The sequence below is a fragment of the Miscanthus floridulus genome, chromosome 5, assembly GCF_019320115.1.
Source record: "Miscanthus floridulus cultivar M001 chromosome 5, ASM1932011v1, whole genome shotgun sequence".
NCBI lineage: Eukaryota > Viridiplantae > Streptophyta > Magnoliopsida > Poales > Poaceae > Miscanthus > Miscanthus floridulus.
Genome location: NC_089584.1, coordinates 38,355,684 through 38,376,870, shown reverse-complemented (window position 1 = coordinate 38,376,870; position 21,187 = coordinate 38,355,684). Strand labels below are relative to the sequence as shown.

Below are 21,187 nucleotides of genomic sequence, written 5' to 3'. Positions count from 1 at the left end.
CTGACTCGTTAAGCTCGTGAGTCAGATATAAAAAATACACAAAATATAATATTTGTATTTATCTAAAGTTTGAGAATAATAATAATACAAAAGAAATGCATCTAACAATCTTAAATCGAATAAAAAAATTAATATGCGCTAATATATATACAAGTATAATAAAAGGAAAAAGTCTACTCCACCCCTCAACTATGGAAGGTGGTCTACATAACCCCCTCAACTATGAAACCGTATGTTTTACCCCCTGAACTTTCCAAAACCGTCTAATTTATCCCTGGGCGGTTTTTCAGGGCGGTTTTGCTACAGTAACAGCGGGTCTGCTACAGTGACAGCGGGTTTGCTACAGTGCCAGTGTTTTGAATTTTCTCTTTTTTTTTTGTTTATTTTCGTTGAATTTTTGAAAAATCATAGAAAAATCGTAAAATGAAAAATCTAATTTTATTGGACTCCACATGAGTAGATCTACACAGTGAATATATAATACGGTATGTTTTAGTACAAATTTTTTTTGTAGCTTTAGATTAATTGGAAAATCCAATTTTGTCTGTAATTAATTAGAATTTATCTATAACTAAGCTATACATAGTCCAATGAGTACGCAATTTTTATTATAGTTCAAGCATACAATAATTAGCGTACCATAAAAATTTCACCACAATTGGACCATAGAAGCTGCAGCTATGAATTATTCTAATTAATTACAGACAAAATTAGATTTTCCAATTAATCTAAAGCTACAAAAAAAATTTGTACTAAAACATACCGTATTATATATTCACTGTGTAGATCTACTCATGTGGAGTCCAATAAAATTAGATTTTTCATTTTACGATTTTTCTATGATTTACTATGATTTTTCAAAAATTCAACGAAAATAAACAAAAAAAAGAGGAAATTCAAAACACCGGGACTGTAGCAAACCCGCCGTCACTGTAGCAGACCCGCTGTTACTGTAGCAAAACCGCCCAGGGGGTAAATTAGACGGTTTTGGAAAGTTCAGGGGGTAAAACAGACGGTTTCATAGTTGAGGGGGTTATGTAGACCATCTTCCATAGTTGAGGGGGTGGAGTAGACTTTTTCCTATAATAAAATACTATAGTATTCATGCATGTAATAACCTTAAATGATACTTTTTTTCCTGGAAACTGGCTCATTTAGCTCGCGAGCAGCTCGTGAGCTGGCTCGAGTTGGCTCGTTATAGCTAACGAGCTAAAATCTTAGCTCGGCTCGGCTCGTTATCTTAACGAGCCGAGCCGAGTCGAGCCAGCCACGAGCCGAGTGAGCTAACAAGCTTCGAGTTTTTCGTCCAGCCTTATTTGAATCATGTGCTACCTTGCTTGATCATCTGTCACTGGATACCGGGTGTAGTGAACATTTCACTTTCGCCATGTCTGTTCCTGTCCTGGCACGATAAAACAATGGAGCAGATTTTTATCTGGTTCTTTAGTAGAGTAGATACGAGGATTCGTTGCGGCACGGTACGTCAAAGATCTAAGGCGTGTGTCTTTTCTCACTGGAGACTAAAACAGGAACTAAAACATAAATTAAAATTATATTTATTTGAATAGACTAAAAAGAACTAAAGAGCTGAACAAAGACTAAAATATCTGTCTTCTTCCTCAGGATAGAGGCCATGGAGAGGGAGCTCGCCGGGCAAAGGGAGCGCTCGTCGGAGCTCGCCGGGGAGAGGGAGCGCCCACCGGAGCTTGCGGTGTTGGGGGCGCGGCGGGGCGGACGGGTCGGGGTGGCCTCGCTTGCCGGCGCTGGTGCCAGGCAGCGGCGCAGCGGACGCGCGGGGCGAACTCCGGTCAGGCCACCACGCGACGGACGGGTCGGGACGAGGCGGCACATCGAGCGTGAGGAGAGAGCGAGGGAGGAGAGACAGAAAGAATGGGTGGGGACTAGCAACAAATGAGGGGCATGGGGGTGTCAATTTGGCCCCTTTAGTTCCAATAAGTCTCATCCCAAGGGACTTATGTATTTTAGTCTCTAGTCTCTATTTTAGTCCATGGTGTTTGGTTCAAAGAGACTAAAAATGACTAAAATTTAGTCTTTAGTTCCTCCGCTCGTAGAAACAAACAGGGCCCTACTCATCGATTTAGCACTACCCCTACTGAGATTTGAGCAGGGGTCATCTCAATTTAAACATCTCTTGTAACCATGTGTCCAGTGTCCTTCATCATGTTACCTATAGATGAGCCAACCACCTAGGTGCATGATTGGGTAAACCGATCCAGAATTGCGAAAAATCGAGTAATATCTGGAGCATTGTGGTCTGCAGTTAAACTTTGAAGGCATAATATATAATATTATTTAGTCGAGTCCATTTTACACCCTGAACATATATCACCTGAATTTGGAAACAACCCCGCACTCTCATATCAGACTACGTAACTCTTAAAACCAAACAAAATACTCCTTTAACCATTTGGAAGTGATTTTTTCTTAGGTGGTTTTGCCAAAATAGCACTATTTATTTTGCAGGAGCCACCTTGGTCCTTTCGCGCTAGTAATAGTAAGTTGTTTGGTTGGTAACAAATCTGCACTATACTATACTGTAGTTAAAGTGCATAACATGTAACTATACAAGTACAAGATATTTATGTTCTTTTCAAATGATTGCGCCACGAAACATGCACTTTTTTGTTCGCCATGCACCTAATATTAGGCTAATTTTCTTTATCTTTTTTTGGCCAATGATTACCAGAGTGCCTGGTAGCTTGAAACAGTTTTCAACTTGAAAGTTAACTATATTGTTTCCATTTCAATCGCTATTTTGTAAAACCTTACACAACAATAACAACTACGATTAATAAATCGGTTGTAATGTACATCGGTTCCCGACAAACAATTCGTAGACAGCAACACCAAATACAGCTGAATTTGCTTGTTATTATTTAAAAAATCATATGAAGATTTTGGGTAACCCAAAGTGTACCTTCAAAAGGTGTAATCCCATTGGTAGGACACTATATTCTCAAAGAAACAACTTTTTGTAGTAGTAGCGCTAACTAACTATAAACATTTGTAAATTAGCAATAAATCCAAAACATAGACAACAACTGTATATGGTACTAGTATAGAAACAATTTTTACATATAGACAGCCAAAATTCATTTTTAAGGACCGTTTCGGTAACCGCCTCTAACCCAAGGATATGTAGAAATGAGATATTTGTAGAAAAAGTATCAGACAGAAAAACACATGATTATGGTTATTTTATCTGGCTAGTAGAAATTTGTTTTATTTCTCTGAGAGAGGACGGCTTTTATTTAACGAGACCGCCAAAATGCGTATCTCTACAGGGTGATGGTCCGATGGAACCATAGCCTGGACGGCCAAGAGGCCCGTTAGGCAAACCAGGCCCATCTGTTACTTCCCGGTTGATCTGGGCCGAAACTGGCTGAAAACACTGTTTCGACTAAATTGTGAGAGAAAAACACTGTTCCAGCTGAAAAAAAAAGCCGAACAAGTTAAATATGGGGTAAGCCGAACGGGACCCATATCCGTCGCAAAAACATGTAACTCTAGATATGTATAACTTAAGTCAAAATATTTAATTAAATTTATAGAAAAATAACATTATTTAAGTCAAAACATGTAATCATTGATCAAACTTGCTTGGGACTCGGCAAAAACGAGTATTTTTTAAAACGGAGGGAGGAAGGTCCCGTTTTGAGCAGCGGCATCTTGAAAATGCAAAGACGGCATCTCCAAACAAACAGTGCCAACGCCCCGATTCCGTATAAGATTCCGCCTCCGATTGCGATCAACCAACGCAGGCAAGTTCACCCGAGCCCGAGGAAACCCACCTCGCGCGCGCGCGTCCGTCTTCGCCGCTAAACCCGACTCGCCGGCGAGAGAAGAGGAAGCCCATCGCCGACAATGGCGTCCCGTAAGAAGGCTCCGCTTAATTTTTTTTTTCTGACCGCCGCCCCGCGCGTCCTTGTTGATGTGATGATAAGCAGTAATTCTGATCTGCGCGTGCAGGCGTCAAGTTTGAGAACTCGTGCGAGGTGGGCGTCTTCGCGAGGCTCACCAACGCTTACTGCCTCGTCCCCGCCGGCGCCTCCGAGGGCTTCTACAGGTCGGTCGGTCTCGGCTTCTTCATTCGCGAACCATAAATAAATCTTAGTATTCCTGCTGCGAATCTGCGATCGCAATTGATTGCGTCCTATTGATACTGCTCTGCCTCTGACCGCGGCATGCATGCGGTGTGCTCGAGGGCGAGCTCGCCGGCGCCGTCCCCGTGGTCAGGACCTCCGTCGCCGGCACCAGGATCGTCGGGAGGCTCTGAGTCGGTGAGGACTGCGCGCGCGTCCCTCTTTCATCCTCGTCAATTTGATTTGCTCTGAAGCTTGCCTAACATGATTGGTGTCTGAGTTTCTCTTGTGTGTCAGGTAACAAGAGAGGGCTGCTGCTTCCCCATACCGCCACCGACCAAGGTACTACGATCATTTGCATATTGCATCTTGAATGTGTGCCCAAAATAGTTGCTCAATCGCATTGTTCGAATCGACCATGGGATCGAAGAGCAGTGGTGAATTCAGTAGCTGCTGTTTTGGGGCTGATTGTTTTAACATGTGAGTTGAGAAATAGTGGGAATAGGGGATTGATTGTAAACACAGGGCAAGCGTCGCGTCGCATCATTCGTGGTATATAAGGTTCCTCTTTCACCGACAGACCACGGTCTGGTGGTCTGACAGACTGTTGTTTCTCCTGTTCCCAGAGATCCAGCACCTGAGCAACAGCCTGCCCGATGAAGTGGTGGTCAAGTGCGTCGACGAGCGCCTTTCCGCCCTGGGAAACTGCATTGCCTGCAACGACCATGTTGCTCTCACACACCCTGACCCCTTGCTATACTTTTGATTCTCAATACAGTTGACATATTATGCATATACATTCCTGATAAGCAAAGCAGTTGGTCCAATTCAGAATGCCTGCCGTCCTGCTCTCATGTGAGGTGTGTGACTAGGGATGAAAACGGTACGGATATTTTTCGACCGTATTCGAAACCGAATCCATTTAGAGGAGTTGAGATCTGTCCGTATCCGAGTCCGGATATCCAACATCCGATACCGTATCCATATCCGAATACTCAAATCGCATATTTATGATATCGATATCCAATCGTATCATATCCGACATAGTTGACACTATCCGTGTTCGAATCCGAATCCGGACATAAATATGAAAACAAATATAATATCGGTGATATCCGTTCGTATCTGATCCGTTTTCATCCCTATGTGTGACAGACCGTCTCTCACCTTGCTAATTTTCTCTGGAACAGGAAACTGAAGAAGTCATCTCAGACGTTATCGGTGTAGAGTGTTGTGATTCTGTGGATCGACTAGGGTAGATCTAGACGGATGAACACTTAGATCCGTGAAGCACATGCACATTTAGACCTAGAACACTACACCGAGAGGGAGATAGGGTAGAGAGGGGCTGGTGATGAACCTGAGCCTCCGGATGAAGTCGCGGTTGTGCTGGCCATCGCTGGTTCGGTGATGGAGGCAGCACACGGGCAGCGACGGGTGGAGTAGAGGTTGCACGGACGTCGATGCAGTGCGGTGGGGCGTAGCAGTGACGACGGCGAGGATCAGCGGAGCTTCCCGTCGCTGGCTGCGCGCCCTCTTAGATCGGAATTAGGGTTTGTCGGTGGGGTTTGCGGCTCACGGCGAACCTCGTGCTTTGAGCCGCCGGCCCCCACCTCTTTATATAGCGCAGTGCGACGGGGGCCCACCAACCATGTAGGGTTGGGCGCTCCCGATCAGGGCGCGAGACCAAGGCCCAATAGGCCGTTGGGCTTATTGGTCAGGAGATCAATCTAACATTCCCCCCCTTGATCTCACTATTACTTTTATCTTTAAACTTTAAACTTTAATCCTTTTATCCTTACTCATTTCTTCACAGATGATGCATAGAGCATGTCTCATCGTCACGGTCAATCGCCGATAGATTTAACAGCTACAATGCACGTCTCTGATCTGAAATAGTTACTTTAACTTTTGGGCCCTTTATAGTCCAGGAATCATAGGCTTTCCCTTAAACCCATGCCGGCTACATGTTCTCTGAACACGTTGGGTGGTAAGCCTTTTGTAAGCGGATCCGCGAGCATCTTTTCGGTACTTATATGCTCAAGACTTATCATTTGATCCCGGACTTTATCCTTCACAACATAATACTTTATGTCAATGTGTTTGGCAGCACCACTTGACCTATTGTTGTGAGCATACTGTACTGCTGGATTATTATCGCAGTATAATTTCAGTGGTCTATTGATGTCGTCAACCACCTTCAAACCGGGTATGAACTTCTTTAGCCAGTTCACCTGCCCTGTTGCCTCATAACACGCTACAAACTCGGCATACATTGTGGACGATGTAGTGACGGTTTGTTTTGAGCTTTTCCATGAAATAGCTCCCCCTGCGAGAGTAAACACATATCCAGACGTGGATTTTCTATTATCTCCCGCATAATCAGAATCTGAATATCCCACTATATTGAGTGAATCAGATCTTCTATACGTCATCATGAGGCCTTTCGTTCCTTGCAAATAACGCAAGACTTTCTTTACCAATTTCCAGTGTTCTATTCCAGGATTGCTCTGGAATCTGCCAAGTAACCCGGTAACAAATGTCAAGTCAGGGCGCGTACACACTTGAGCATATTGCAAGCTTCCGACAGCTGAAGCATATAGAACCACTTTCATTTGATCGATCTCATATTGGTTCCTGGGGCATTGAAAATCCCCATATCTGTCGCCCTTGACTATAGGAGCAGGTGAGGGACTACATTTGTGCATACTGAATTTCTTTAAGACTTTTCTATGTATGCCTTTTGTGACAGTCCTAATACCCCTTTACTTCTATCTCGGTGAATCTCGATCCCTAGAACGAACGAAGCTTCACCAAGATCTTTCATATCAAATTTTGAGGACAAAAACTTCTTTGTTTCCAGTAGTAGACTGACATCACTACTAGCAAGTAAGATATCATCCATATACAGGACAAGAAAGATAAACTTCCCATTCTTAAACTTTGCGTAGACACAATTGTCCTCAACATTATCTTTAAACCCAAAATTCTTTATTGTCTGATCAAACTTCAAGTACCACTGTCTTGAAGCTTGTTTTAATCCATAAATAGATTTCTTTAGGCGGCATCCCAAACGTTCTTTTCCTTCCATGACAAAACCTTTCGGTTGTGCCATGTAAACATTTTCCTCTAAGTCTCCGTTGAGAAATGCCGTCTTTACATCCATCTGATGTAATTCCAAATCGTAATGTGCCACTAATGCCATTATGATTCTGAAGGAATCCTTACATGAGACTGGAGAAAAGGTCTCATTGTAATCAATCCCTTCTCTTTGTGTAAAGCCTTTTGCCACAAGTCGAGCTTTATATCTCTCTATATTCCCTTGAGAGTCAAGTTTTGTTTTGTAGACCCATTTACAGCCTACTATTTTGGCTCCTTTAGGAATTATCTCTAAATCCTAAACTTTATTTGCATTCATTGATCTCATCTCATCTTCCATGGCCTCAAGCCACTTTGATGAATGATCACTTTTCATGGCTTCTTCAAATGAGGTGGGATCATCCTCCATTTGAAATTCTTCAGTGTTGTACACTTCATAATCAGCAGGAATAGCTGATTTTCTAACTCTTTGAGACCTTCTAGGGGCCTCCTCAATTGGCACATTTTCTGTTTGAGGCTGTTGTTGCTCCCCCTCATGTGTGGCAATAGGTTCTATAGGATCCTGAGGTACAGGTTCCTCATCATCATTCATTGTTGCCACAGGCGGGATAACAACAGATGCTGGCACCACAGTGTCTTGTACTGTTGGTGCAGCAACAGCAGGTAGTGAGAAAAATGGCTCATGAATGATCGAAGTGGGTGCATACACCCGCTTCTCTTCAAGGTCAATTTCTCGAGCTACCATGCTCCCCCTAATCATTTCATCCTCTAGGAAGATAGCGTGTCTCGTTTCCACAAACTTCGTATGTCTGTTAGGACAGTAGAAACGAAAACCTTTTGACTTTTCTGGGTAGCCAATGAAATGGCAACTCACTGTTTTGGGATCTAGCTTCCCAATGTTTGGGTTAAAAACTTTAGCCTCAGCAGGGCTCCCCCACACACGCAAGTGGTTAAGTGAGGGTACTCTTCTTGTCCACAACTCATACGGTGTTTTGGGCACCGACTTACTTGGTACTCTATTGAGAATATGAATGGCGGTTTTTAACGCCTCCATCCACAGACTCGTGGGTAAAGTGGAGTAACTTATCATACTACGCACCATATCCATCAGGGTACGGTTACGCCTTTCAGCTACTCCATTCTGCTGAGGTTCGCCCGGTGTTGAATACTGGGCGACTATACCATTCTCCTGTAAGAACCTTGCAAAAGGTCCAGGAACTTGTCCATATGGGGTATGTCGACCGTAGTACTCTCCTCCACGGTCAGACCTGACTATCTTAATCTTTAAATCATGCTGATTTTCAACTTCTACTTTAAATATTTTAAATTTATCCAACGCTTCTGTTCTTTCTTTAATTGGATAAATGTAGCCAAACCGAGAGTAATCGTCTGTGAATGTTATGAATGAATCATAACCATCCACACTTTTCACAGGAAAAGGACCACATATGTCTGTGTGAATAATCTGTAGAATTCCTGCGCTTCGTTTGGCATCTTTCTTAATTTTCTTTACATACTTTTCTTTTATGCAATCTCTACATTGTTTTAACTCTGAGAGCTCTAATGGAGGAAGAATATCATTCCTCACTAGTCTTTCTATTCTCCCCCTCGAAATATGGCCTAAACGACAGTGCCATAATTTCGACAACGCATCGTGAGCTCTCTTTCGTTTTCTGTTTCCATTGTTCGATGAGGATACATTTTCATTCACATCACATACGGAATTCACATTTTCACGAAGTGATAACAAATAAAGCTCATCTTGTCGGAAGGCAAGACCAACACATTTATTATTAAACAATATCCGACATTTGCCATTTCCAAAATGGCAATCATAACCATCATGGTCTAACTTTGATACACTAATAAGGTTTCTTTGCAAAGAAGGTACATAAAGAACATCTCTAAGAAAAAGTATGAAGCCATCTGGAAGCTCTAGAGGAAGATCTCCAACGGCCTTAACATCTGCTTGTACTCCATTTGCGACTTTAATGAAACTTTCGCTTCTTTGCAAAGTTCTCATCGAACGGAATCCCTGTAATGAATTAGCAACATGAATAGTTGCACCTGAATCAATCCACCAAGTAGATTTTGAAAACTTTACATACAAGGATTCATTTACGAATGTAATAATGTTCTCACCTTTATTCTTCATAATCATCTTTAAGAAATCAGAACAATTCTTTTTATAATGTCCCGTCTTCTTGCAGTGGAGACACTGGTCTTTAGCCACTGGGAATTGCTGGTTCTGAGACTGTTGCATGGGACCTTTTCCAGATGACTTGGAGGAAGAGCTGTTATTATAGTTCTTTTTCTTATCTTTTAGGTAGTTGACAGAACCACCTTGTGAAACTTTTATTCTTTCCTCCTCCTGCACACACATGGCTATGAGCTTTTCCAAATCTCATTTTTCAGGCTGTATGTTGTAATTAACAACAAAGGTGTCAAATTCTTTGGGCAAGGAAGCAAAAATCAAATGAATAAGAAACTCATCCTTGAGTGCCAAATTCATTGGTTTGAGCTTAGATGCCAGATTGCTCATTCTCAGTATGTGCTCTCTAATGCCACTGCCGCCACCAGAGTACCTTTCTGTAACCAGCTGCTTGATCAGCTGGGTTGCATATGTCTTTGAAGAGCCAGTGAACTGACTCTTTATTCTATCTAGGTACTCTGTGACCGTGTCATAGTCTGGAATTGAGCCCACAATAGCAGGCTCAATCGTGTTCTTTATCACTGCCAAACACTTCTTGTTGGCAGTGACCCATTTCCTATGCTCAAGGTCATAGGACATCTTTACGGGAGTAAAATCCTGCTCTCTGTTCTGCCATGCAGCATCAGTCTCATCTGTCTCCCTCACCGGTGCCACAGGTTCTTTGGGACACGGTGTGGTGACAACCCAGTCCACCTCAGCGAGGATAAAGGCTAGGTCTATCTTTTTCTTCCACTCAATATAGTTATCACCTTTTAGAGTGGGGATCTCTTTGATACAACTCATTAAGTTGTATCCTCCTGAAAACATAATTCAAATAGGGTGAGAACAGAAATAACAACAATAATTGCATGCCTTAGTTTAACGTTGGTCAAAATTAAAACATACAATTATTTTCTACACTAATTCTACATCACCGTTGGGCAGAAATAGAATTAATGTATAACAAAAACATTATAATATTGCCATTAATCAACGTTGGTCAGAATAACAACAATATTATAATCAATTTAAAACATATCCATTTTCAAAATTAAATTCCCCCGTTGGTTCGAATTTAATAATGAAAATTACATCTTTAAATACGCAGCGGAAACTTTAACATTTAATAATCTTTTTCCTATTTTCCAGAAGCAAATTTACTATTTACTGAACAAAAAATATCGTTGGATAAATTTTGTACAGAAAATTATCATAAAAAAATCAATTCAAATTGATCAAACTGTTTTCTGGAAAATAAGAAAAATAAAAACTGTGACTTTACTATTTATTTGGCCATTTTGGCCCAGCCAGCACACGCGCGGCCCACGGCCTGCTCACGCGCGCGCGCGTGCCAGCGCACTCGGCCCAGCTGCCGCAGCCCATCCGCGCGCTCCAGCGCACCCCCGCGCCCAGCCGCGCGCGCTCTCTCCCCCGCGCCCAGGCCGCAACCTGGGCCTGGGGCGCGAAACCGTTTGCCCGCCTGGGCCTAAAGCCGGTCCGGCGAATCCTGATCGCTAGATCGGATCGAACGGCTGTCCGGTCGTTTCGCCCGAACAAAACCCCTGGCCGGCCCCTCTCCCTGAACCCTAGGTTCATTTCCTCTTTCTCCTCTCCTCTCCCACGGCGACGGTAGCGAAAAACGAAGGGAGCGCGCGGCCACCTCGTCACCGGAGAAGAAGGGAGGACGACACCGGTGCCAAGCCCCTCGCCGGTGCGCGCGCTCGCCCATGGCAGAGCGCGCCGCCGTCGAGCGGCTTTGGACTGCTGTCCTGAGCCACGGCCGAGCCGGGCCTCTGTCCGCTCGCCAACCATGGCGGCGGTGATCACCGCCCGCACGGTGGTGGCTTTCCGCGCGACGGCGGTGTCGGGAGGACCGGGTAGGTTCCCCTCTCCATCTTTTTCCTTCCCCAAAACCCGATCTAGGGTTAGGGTTTCATTTCTAGGGTTAGGGTTCTTTCTCATTCGATCCGAGATCGGGATCCTTTTCATCCTTTTTCGGTTTCTTTTATCCCGATTTTGCACGATTTCCCGATTAGGGTTAGGGATTAGGATTGGGGACGAAACTGTTTTCTTCTCCCCCCCCCCCCCGATTTAAAATCGGTTTATTTCTTTTCTGAGTCAGTCACCGAGCGGTCGCCGGATCCCGGCGCGGTTCTTTTGATTCTCAGTCAGTCCCCTTCCTTGGTTAGGGTTAGGGTGTCGAGACCATGTCTCATTCTGTTCTTACTTTTCCCGTACCCAGATCTACCGCTAGAAAAAAAAATGGCTCTGGTACCATTGTTGTGATTCTGTGGATCGACTAGGGTAGATCTAGACGGATGAACACTTAGATCCGTGAAGCACATGCACATTTAGACCTAGAACACTACACCGAGAGGGAGATAGGGTAGAGAGGGGCTGGTGATGAACCTGAGCCTCCGGATGAAGTCGCGGTTGTGCTGGCCATCGCTGGTTCGGTGATGGAGGCAGCACACGGGCAACGACGGGTGGAGTAGAGGTTGCACGGACGTCGATGCAGTGCGGTCGGGCGTAGCAGTGACGACGGCGAGGATCAGCGGAGCTTCCCGTCGCTGGCTGCGCGCCCTCTTAGATCGGAATTAGGGTTTGTCGGTGGGGTTTGCGGCTCACGGCGAACCTCGTGCTTTGAGCCGCCGGCCCCCACCTCTTTATATAGCGCAGTGCGACGGGGACCCACCAATCATGTAGGGTTGGGCGCCCCCGATCAGGGCGCGAGACCAAGGCCCAATAGGCCGTTGGGCTTATTGGTCAGGAGATCAATCTAACATAGAGGTGTTCAGGCAAACGATTGCAGGGAACATCCTGGTTGGGAGCTACTGCACCTTCACCAACAAAGGAGGACTCGTAAGCTCATTAACAAAGCCACATCTTGTCACCGCGAGCAGAGTTGAATTCGGATACTGAACGTGAACGGTAACCCCTGTGTTTTTCATGTGCGTGCACCGTGCAGGTTCACCCCCAGACGTCGGTAGAGGACCTGGACGAGCTCTCCACGCTGCTGCAGGTGCCCATGGTCGCCGGCACCGTCAACAGGGGCAGCGAGGTCGTCTCCACCGACATGGCCGTCAATGGCCCTGTTCGCTTTGCTGAAAAGTCATGGCTGAAAATACTGTTCGCTGATTTGTTGCGAGAGAAAAACACCATTCGTTCGCTAAAATAGTACGGCTTATAAGACAAACAAATAGAACAATAACTGGACGGCCTTCTGCGCCTCCGACACCACCACGGCGACCGAGGTGTTTGTATCGTGAAAAAATACTATCAGAAATTCAGAAGTAAAATGTTTTTCTTTCCTAGCATTGCCACGCTAGCATTCCCTTTCGAGGAATAGATAGATCGGTTCACACGCCAAGTTTCAAATGAACTAGTAGTACAAAAGCAATTGAACTGATGGCCCTCCATAAAAAACAAGTAACATATATAGCAAAAAAAGTACCACTACATTGCTATACCAGCACAGCGCTATGGCAGCCAGCTGCCCACAAAGCTGTTGAGCATGTCAAGAAACCTGCAAACTATTTCATCAGCTGCAGCCTGCAGGTTTCAGAAGCCACCGTCAAACTTTTTAGCTCACAGCTGCCAATTCGGATTTGGAACCGCAAAAGGCCAATGATGTGCGAAAGGCTCATCTTGATTCTACTGGATCAATGAAATGGATAACAAAATAAAATATATGAAGAGATAACACACATTATGTCTAGGGCACTTTATCAAAATTTCTATGACTCAAGAAGTTCAGCAAGGCGAGTCCAAATGCAAACAGACACTAGTAGTTCATTACAAGACTAGGACGTTATTACCTCACCATATTCTTTAGCAGAATGCCAAAAACAGCACATGCGTTGCATGGGAACATGATGGATCTCACACTACTCCAGAATCTAATCGAGCAAGTCTGATATTGACTTCTTCTTGACAAACGGATCAGTAGCCGCAATCAAAGTTGCCAAGGCACTGTTGGGGAAAATGTTATCAGCCTTCATCCTCTCTTTGAATCCATAAGCAGGGGCCTTAGCATGTAGATAGGAATGGAGCAGCAACTGGTACATCCTGATCCTCCCAGTGTAGCCGATTTGCCGCAACTTGTTGAACACTTTCTCAGAGTTGTGGATGTCTCCTTTCTTTGAGTAGCTATCAAGCAGCTTCATGTACGAGCTGTAATTAGGCTTGATGTAGTTCTTCAGAGATAGCTTGTGCAACAGGGACTCGGCTTTCTCCACCTCTCCGGCGTCAACATATAGCTTCACAAGTGCATCCAAAGTTGAGGTCCCAAACTTGACATGGTTCTCATCCATCCGCTTTACTAGTTCCTTACCTTTGTCTAAGAGGTTCTGATCAGCATACACCTTTAGCAAAGAGTTGTAGAATTTGGAAGAGAGTGTTTTCCATTTCACAAGCATATCCTCGAAAACCTTCTCTGCCTTCTCAACATCACCAAGTTTACCAAAGGCCTCTATAGCAGACAGGCACTCATCTAGGCGAGTATTATCCTCGCACACCTTCCAAATTCTTTCCACATCATCACTATTGCCCAGAAAAGCATGTAAAGGTAATAGAATCTTGCAAGCAGCACGATTTTTCTGGATATCATCACCCTCCATAGACTCCAAAAGTGTCTCTGCTTTCTCACGCTGACCATTAAATATGTAGTGCTTGGCAATTGTAGCATTAAACATGAGATCTGGCTCAATGCCATCTTTCTCCATTGATTCAACCACTTTCTCCATAGCTTCTATATCTCCAACCAATCCCTTGGCATCTACAAGGAGCTTGTAAGTAAACAGAGATGGTTTCACATCCTCCTTTTCCATCATTGTGAGAACATCAGCAATCTTCTTCTTGTCCAACCTTTTGTAGAGTAGCAGAAGCTGATTGAAAGAAAATGTTGTAGGCGGAAATCCAAGATCCTTCATCCTATTAAAAACTTCCTCTGATTTTTTCACATTGGCTGCAGCAACACAATTGGCCAAAAGTGTTCTATACACAACCTCACCCCTATGAGATGCAGGAATTTTCTCAATATACTGTTCTGCTTTATGAAGACCATAGACCTTAGCTGTTAAATCAACGCGTGCAGCGTAATCACGCTCTACAAGTTCGAGCAGCTGTGATTTTTGAACCCATTCAACAAGCTGCAGAGAAATAGTGACAACATTATTTCACAAGACAGAACAGCACGCATATGATGATATGAAGGTACACAATCACCTTGATACAACATCAGTTATCTATTCATAGCATACAGTGCATAATTGAATGTTTAATTGAGTGATTGTTTCTGATTATAGATTATCAAATAATGGGCATCCTATCTGGATTTTGGAAAGTGGTAGCATGAAGTTGAACACATGCATTTAGAATGAAGGTTGTTATCATTATTCATTATTTTTTAAACCAACTATAAGTGTGCACCTACATCACTAGCTGTGTTGCTTTCCTCAGTGGTATTGTACGACTACTGCTGATGCATACATAGGATAAATGTACTGGCAATTGATAAAGGTATAAATTAGAAATGCAAAGAAAGACTCCAGAATTAAGTATAAAGAAAAAATAGTAAGAAAAATGAGTGAGCAAAGTTATACTGAGCAGAAAGCAACAAATAGCCTTTTGCAATACAACAACAACAACAACAACAACAAAGCCTTTAAGTCCCAAACAAGTTGGGGTAGGCTAGAGTTGAAACCCATCAGAAGCAATCAAGGTTCAGGCACGTGAATAGCTGTCTTCCAAGCACTCCTATCTAAGGCTAAGTCTTTGGGTATATTCCATCCTTTCAAGTCTCCTTTTATTGCCTCTACCCAAGTCAACTTCGGTCTTCCTCTGCCTCTCTTCACGTTACTGTCCTGGCTTAGGATTCCGCTACGCACCGGTGCATCTGGAGGTCTCCGTTGCACATGTCCAAACCATCTCAACCGGTGTTGGACAAGCTTTTCTTCAATTGGCGCTACCCCTAATCTCTCACGTATATCATCATTCCGAACTCGATCCCTTCTTGTATGACCGCAAATCCAACGCAACATACGCATTTCCGCGACACTTAGCTGTTGAACATGTCGTCTTTTCGTAGGCCAACATTCTGCACCATACAACATAGCAGGTCTAATCGCCGTCCTATAAAACTTGCCTTTTAGCTTCTGTGGTACCCTTTTGTCGCATAGGACACCAGACGCTTGCCGCCACTTCATCCACCCTGCTTTGATTCTATGGCTAACATCTTCATCAATATCCCCGTCCCTCTGTAGCATTGATCCTAAATATCGAAAGGTATCCTTCCTAGGCACTACTTGACCTTCCAAACTAACATCTTCCTCCTCCCGAGTAGTAGTGCCGAAATCACATCTCATATACTCAGTTTTAGTTCTACTGAGTCTAAAACCTTTGGACTCCAAAGTCTCCCGCCATAACTCCAGTTTCTGGTTCACTCCTGTCCGGCTTTCAAGCCTTTTGCAATAAACAAAACAAAAGCACCAAAACGTTACTTTGAACTATACAGAATCACAGATACACCAGCAAAGATGCAGTTTGCATATCATTCATATGATCAGGTATTATCATGCTATGCTTTCATTAGGCAACATTTTAGCCAACCCCTTCTAAGCTTTACTTAAGGATCTTTGCACTTTTCTTGTCTTTACCCTCTGTAAGATGATTAAAAATAAGTTCAGGGAAAAAATCTACATGCTAAGTACCTATTTTCACCTTAAAAGATCTGCATTTCAACATGAACTGATCAAACAAATCTTGCACCTGGGAGCACCTGCCTGTGCCTGGCAGGTTTTCCAGGGTCACAAGCAAACATGCTTCTATGTTGCTGGTTAAATACTTATTTTCACATTGAACAGGTTATTGCAATTTAAGGAGTAAAGGTAAAGCATATCGTTCGTTTCACATATTATCCAGCGTACTAAGTGTTCTTAAAAAAAAGTTAAATATAGAGCCACCTCCTGGTTAAGTACCTCCAATCCAGCATACTAAATGTTCGCACCCGATTTAAATATAAAACCACCTCTCAGTAGGTTAAATGTTAAATACCTCCAAGGCTTTGGAGTACCACTTCCGCTTTCGAAGATTAAGAAGGACATAATAGAGTTCGCCCCTATCAAATGCATTGCCATCCTTTGTCCATTTCTCAAGCGTTGAAGTGAGTTGATGCCTTGGAGCTTCCAACACAGTCTTGAGGAAGATGGAACCAGAGGTCCTTTTAATGTACTCCTTCTCAGGTTTTGCATCGGCATCCACATCAGGCAAGCCAATTTCATCAGCGGCATCCTCATCTGAACTATCTTCAGATGTCAAGCCAGCATCATTTTTACCAGCTTCTGGTGGAACCTCGAGTTCAGAAAAACCATCCTCCAACTCATCATCCTTGTCACCAGAATTTTCACCTGGCTGAGAGGAGAAACCCCTACTCCAAGCAAACTGGCCAGATGAGAATGACAATTGGAAGGCTGGTGGCTTTGGCTTATGACAGCAGCACGCTTTCTGACAGTCTGCCTCGTGGTGCTCTTCTACATTCTTTGGATCGGCAGTTAGCAGCACCTCAAGACTCGTGCAACCACGGGCACTCACAGTTTTTAGGGCGTGGAACCTGAATCAGAATCAAGCAGTTAGTAAAAGCTGCAAACCAATTATTAGAACAAATTGCATGCACAACATGACATAGAACAGCGACCCTGAGCATGCTTTCACATGCTGATAAAAAACATGAAAGATAAACAGGCAATTGAATGTGAAGTTGAACAAACAAGTATGGGACATTGCTCTTCGTAAAAAAAAAAATCAGATGCACTCGTACTAGCCAATCTCACAATATATAAACAAACTATAGACAAGGCAATATAAGAAATCATAACAGATGCGGATGATTTACTCTTAACCCTGGCAATTACATAGATACAGTTATCCTTAAATCGGCACAGAAACACAATACGCCCAACATATTGTTAAGTGATACCAACAATCTCAGCTTGGCAATGAACAATTCAACAAAGATTTAAACTTTATCCCCTCGTAATGTTATACCCGTGTGTTCCAAGCAATTGCGACCTATTAACAGGGGATCACGCATTTCGGAGCGCAGAAGATAAAAATGAACGGATCTACTTGGCGCTACGACGCAATAAGCGCAGAGAATAAGGAGCCCTACGCGGATCAAATAGGCCGCCGCTAAAACGACGGATAAAGGGGGATGACAACAAGAGACCTAATCGGAGAACCAGCGGCCGGGAGGATCACTACCTGAGGGGGTTGCCAGCTCGGCGCAGAGCCCACATGGCGTCGCTGCGAGAAGGTTCCGGGCGGCAGCGGCTGTCGAGAAGGCGTGGAGGAGGGAAGCGTTGAGGGGAACAGGGGAGCCAAGGAGGAGGCGGCTAAAACCCGAGCGGGCGGCTGCCTTTTGGAGGGAGAATGGGGAGGACCGGAGGATGAGTGAGGTCTAAAACCCTAGCGCAATGCGGAGCGGAGGCGCGGCAGAGCGTTTTGGTGACGGCTGCGGCACACACGGGAATCGGTGTGTTGGGCCTTCTTTTTTTCCCTTGGAAAATGGTGAGGACCGGAGGATGAGTGAGGGCCTTGCTACCACTGTCCCCAACCTGTTTAGTTGAGTTGGGACTATTTATATACAAAATGCTCGTAAAAATCTAATCTATTTACTAATTCGCACGTAAATGACTATTTTGGAAAGGAAAAAAAATACGTAAATGACTATTTTAGGAAGGAAAAAAAAATTAAAGTTTTGCATCCATCTTTTTTATTTGATTGTATAGAGTATAGGTAAAACCATAGAAGTGTATTTCTTCTTTTATTTTTCTTTAGGAAAACGGCAAGATGTGTGGCCTCAACTCTCTGTCCGCTGTGGCCCAAAGGAAAAAATATCACAGGGAGAGAGAGAAAGGGGTCACGGATGAGTACGGAGCGTTCGTCCCTCAGCTCGTCCGCCATGGTTGGTTGCCGAAGCTAGTGGGGAGCTCGGCACCGGCCGGGGGAAAAGGAGTAGAGGCTTGGGGAAGATGGAGGATGGCTTGGAGGTGCTCCCCGTCGACCCAATCGAGCTGCGGTGGCCAGACGAAGGAGATTGACGAAGGCCTGGAGATGCAGGGGAGGGAGAGGACCGCCGCTGGAGTGCTGGAGCTCGCGACAGCCGCCAGCCATTGGGGCAAGGGGCCGCGCCGGGGCAGGGCGGCGCTCGCGCCCACGCCGGAGCCGGTGCCCGCCGGAGGGAGCACGCGCGGCGCCGTTGTTTCGTTCGGCCCCGTTCCAGTGCCGTTAAACCTGCCTCGTCCGTTTCTTTTTGCTTTCAAAATAGTATTTTCTCTCATAAATTTCTCAAGATTTCTCCAGATTCCTCTAAATTTCTCTCAACGAATCGGGAAGTATTTGCCCGTAACCAAATCGGGAAGTATTTGCCCGTAACCATTGTAACCTAGGTGAATATTTATCCAGAATAGTGTTTTCGATGCTGACGGAAAAAGAAAAAAAGGAACGAACCCATAACCATCCTAAGAGCATCTCCAAGAGTTCCTTAAACCCACTCCTAATCCTTGGTTTTTAGAAACAAGAGACAAAATCTCTCTCCAACAGTTTCTAATATCTTCTCCTAATTTTTAGGCACTTGGTAAACTGACCCTAGGCGCGAGTATCTTTCCGCGCTCGCAGCGTAGCGCGAATCGGCGGCTTCCCGCGCGGCATCAATTTGGCGCCCCTCCTTTTGCCGCGAATCGGTCCTTGGCGCGCTCATTCATCGCAGTTGCATCGGATCTCGGAGACATACGAAGGAAGCCGCTCCTCCGTCGGCATCCAGAAGAGGTTCGATGCCGCTACTGTGAGGTGCTGAGGTACGTACGATCGGTTTTTCGTCTTCGCAGTATTGGTCTCCTCTCCCTCCGATCTGCTTTTGGATCTTCACGGTATTCTCGCGTGCTCCGTCGTGTCGTCGCCGTCGTCGTGGCAGTGTTTGCCGCTGTATCTGACTGACGCGTTACACGCAGTGGCAGTGCAGCGTATCTGCTCGGTCCTCCTTCCGATGACTGACGCGGTCCTCCTTTTTTATCTGCTCGGTCCTCCTTCCAATGACTGTGTTTGCTGCTGTATCTGACTGACGCGTGACATATGAGTTTCCAATGTGTTTGCCGCTGTATCTGACTGACTGTGTTTCCAATGACTGTGTTTGCCATCCAGAACCCTAGCACCATGAGTCATGGGTCATTTCGTAATGATTTTGCATGATTAAGAAAGGGAAATACTTTGGTAATGATTTCTTTGTCCATATTTGCAGGCTCGTCGCAATGTCCGGTGGTGGATATTGGACTGATTTGGTCACAGGATTTGAGGGTGTTCGTTCTTTGGACGAGTTCAGCTTTCCCATGACACAGGAAACACACACATATGAGGACGTGCAGGTAGGAGCTGGTGTTGAAGAACATGAAGTACATGCAGTAGCAGGTGCTGAAGTTGTAGAAGTACAGTCCAGTGCTGGTGGTAATAAACGCCCACGCGTTCCAAGGCCAAACGCCAAGAGGCAAAAAAATTTCATTCCGGACGAGGATGTAATTGTTGTCTCAGCTTGGTTGAACGTTAGCAAAGATCCCGTGCAAGGTGCTAATCAGTCTCATTCCTCCTTTTGGCGTAGAATTTATGATTACTATGAGACCCACAGGAAGTCATTTGCAAGCCGAACAGAGAGTTCACTAATGCATAGATGGATGTATATTTTGGAGAATGTCAACAAGTTGATGTGGGCCTCAATTTGATTTTTTAGATGTCATTTATTAGAAACTCTTGGAGATGACTATCTTTTTTCCTCTCAATATCTTTTTAGGAGTTGCCAAACTACAATTTTTTAGGAGAAAAATATAGGAAACTTTTGGAGATGCTCTAACCTGGGTAAATATTTGCCCAAAAACAACCGAAAGTAGGGGGAGGGACTTGCTTTCAGTTTTGTATTAGAATATTGTATTAGAATAAAAGCTGTTTTTGATTAAAGCAGGTGTGGTTTTTGGATCCTTTAGTTGGCTTTTAGATTTTACTAAAGCAAAAACAGGTTCAAAAGCCTAAATAAACATGGTCTCAGTGTTTCTCCCTCCATGTACGCAACTAAGGATCATTAGTATATTGCTTGTGCTACTAAAAATCCATATTGACATCTTGAAAGAAAACAATATGTCATGTAAATAACAATTGTGTGCCCGTGCTAATGTTGCGGTGACACTTCATCCATGCACATCAAAACAACCTAAAGACAATATATGTTTCTATAGTAAGAATAAAATGAAATATATACCCTCTCCTGCGTCATTACTACTGATTTCTCCATGATCCATAACATTTGCATTTGCATCTTCTGAAAGCAGTAAACAATGTACTACAAATCCTCCATATTCATCTTGAATTGTCAATATATTTCTTGACAACAGTACAAATAATCCCATTCTACTACAAGATTAGAAGGTACCAGCAGGAACAGCCTCCTCGTCTGAACCCCACCATTACCTGGCTCCATTACTTCAATCAAACCTACATCATCAGACTCTGAATCAGACCTGAGGAACTGAACAACATATATGAAATTTGATCACAATTCATAGATGAGACATACAATATATGTCTTGCTAATAAGCATAGAGTGATTTGAGACTTGAGTCCAGAATCAATGTACTCCACATCTGCAATTACAGCCTCATTTCCATTAGTCACAAAGTCTTGGCAAGCAGACGGAGCCTTTTCTTTCTTATTGGCATATTTGTTGGCATTCAACACAGGCTTGGTGATGTAGGAT

At 44.2% G+C, this 21,187-nt stretch overlaps 1 protein-coding gene and 1 pseudogene across 1 annotated transcript; one reads left to right on the top strand and one right to left on the bottom strand.

The window, feature by feature from the left end:
- The first annotated feature begins 3,885 nt into the window (after nt 1-3,885).
- On the top strand, nt 3,886-12,662 carry LOC136454529 (eukaryotic translation initiation factor 6-2-like; annotated as a pseudogene).
- A 440-nt stretch (nt 12,663-13,102) lies between these two features.
- Nucleotides 13,103-17,931, bottom strand: LOC136452000 (pentatricopeptide repeat-containing protein At1g80270, mitochondrial-like). The gene is made up of 3 exons (XM_066452674.1): nt 17,653-17,931; nt 16,447-17,002; nt 13,103-14,543 (listed from the first exon to the last, which is right to left on the bottom strand). Exons 1-3 carry the CDS (start codon nt 17,685-17,687, stop codon nt 13,293-13,295), a joined length of 1,842 nt encoding a protein of 613 aa, XP_066308771.1. The 5' UTR covers nt 17,688-17,931; the 3' UTR covers nt 13,103-13,292.
- Between the last annotated feature and the right edge of the window lie 3,256 nt (nt 17,932-21,187).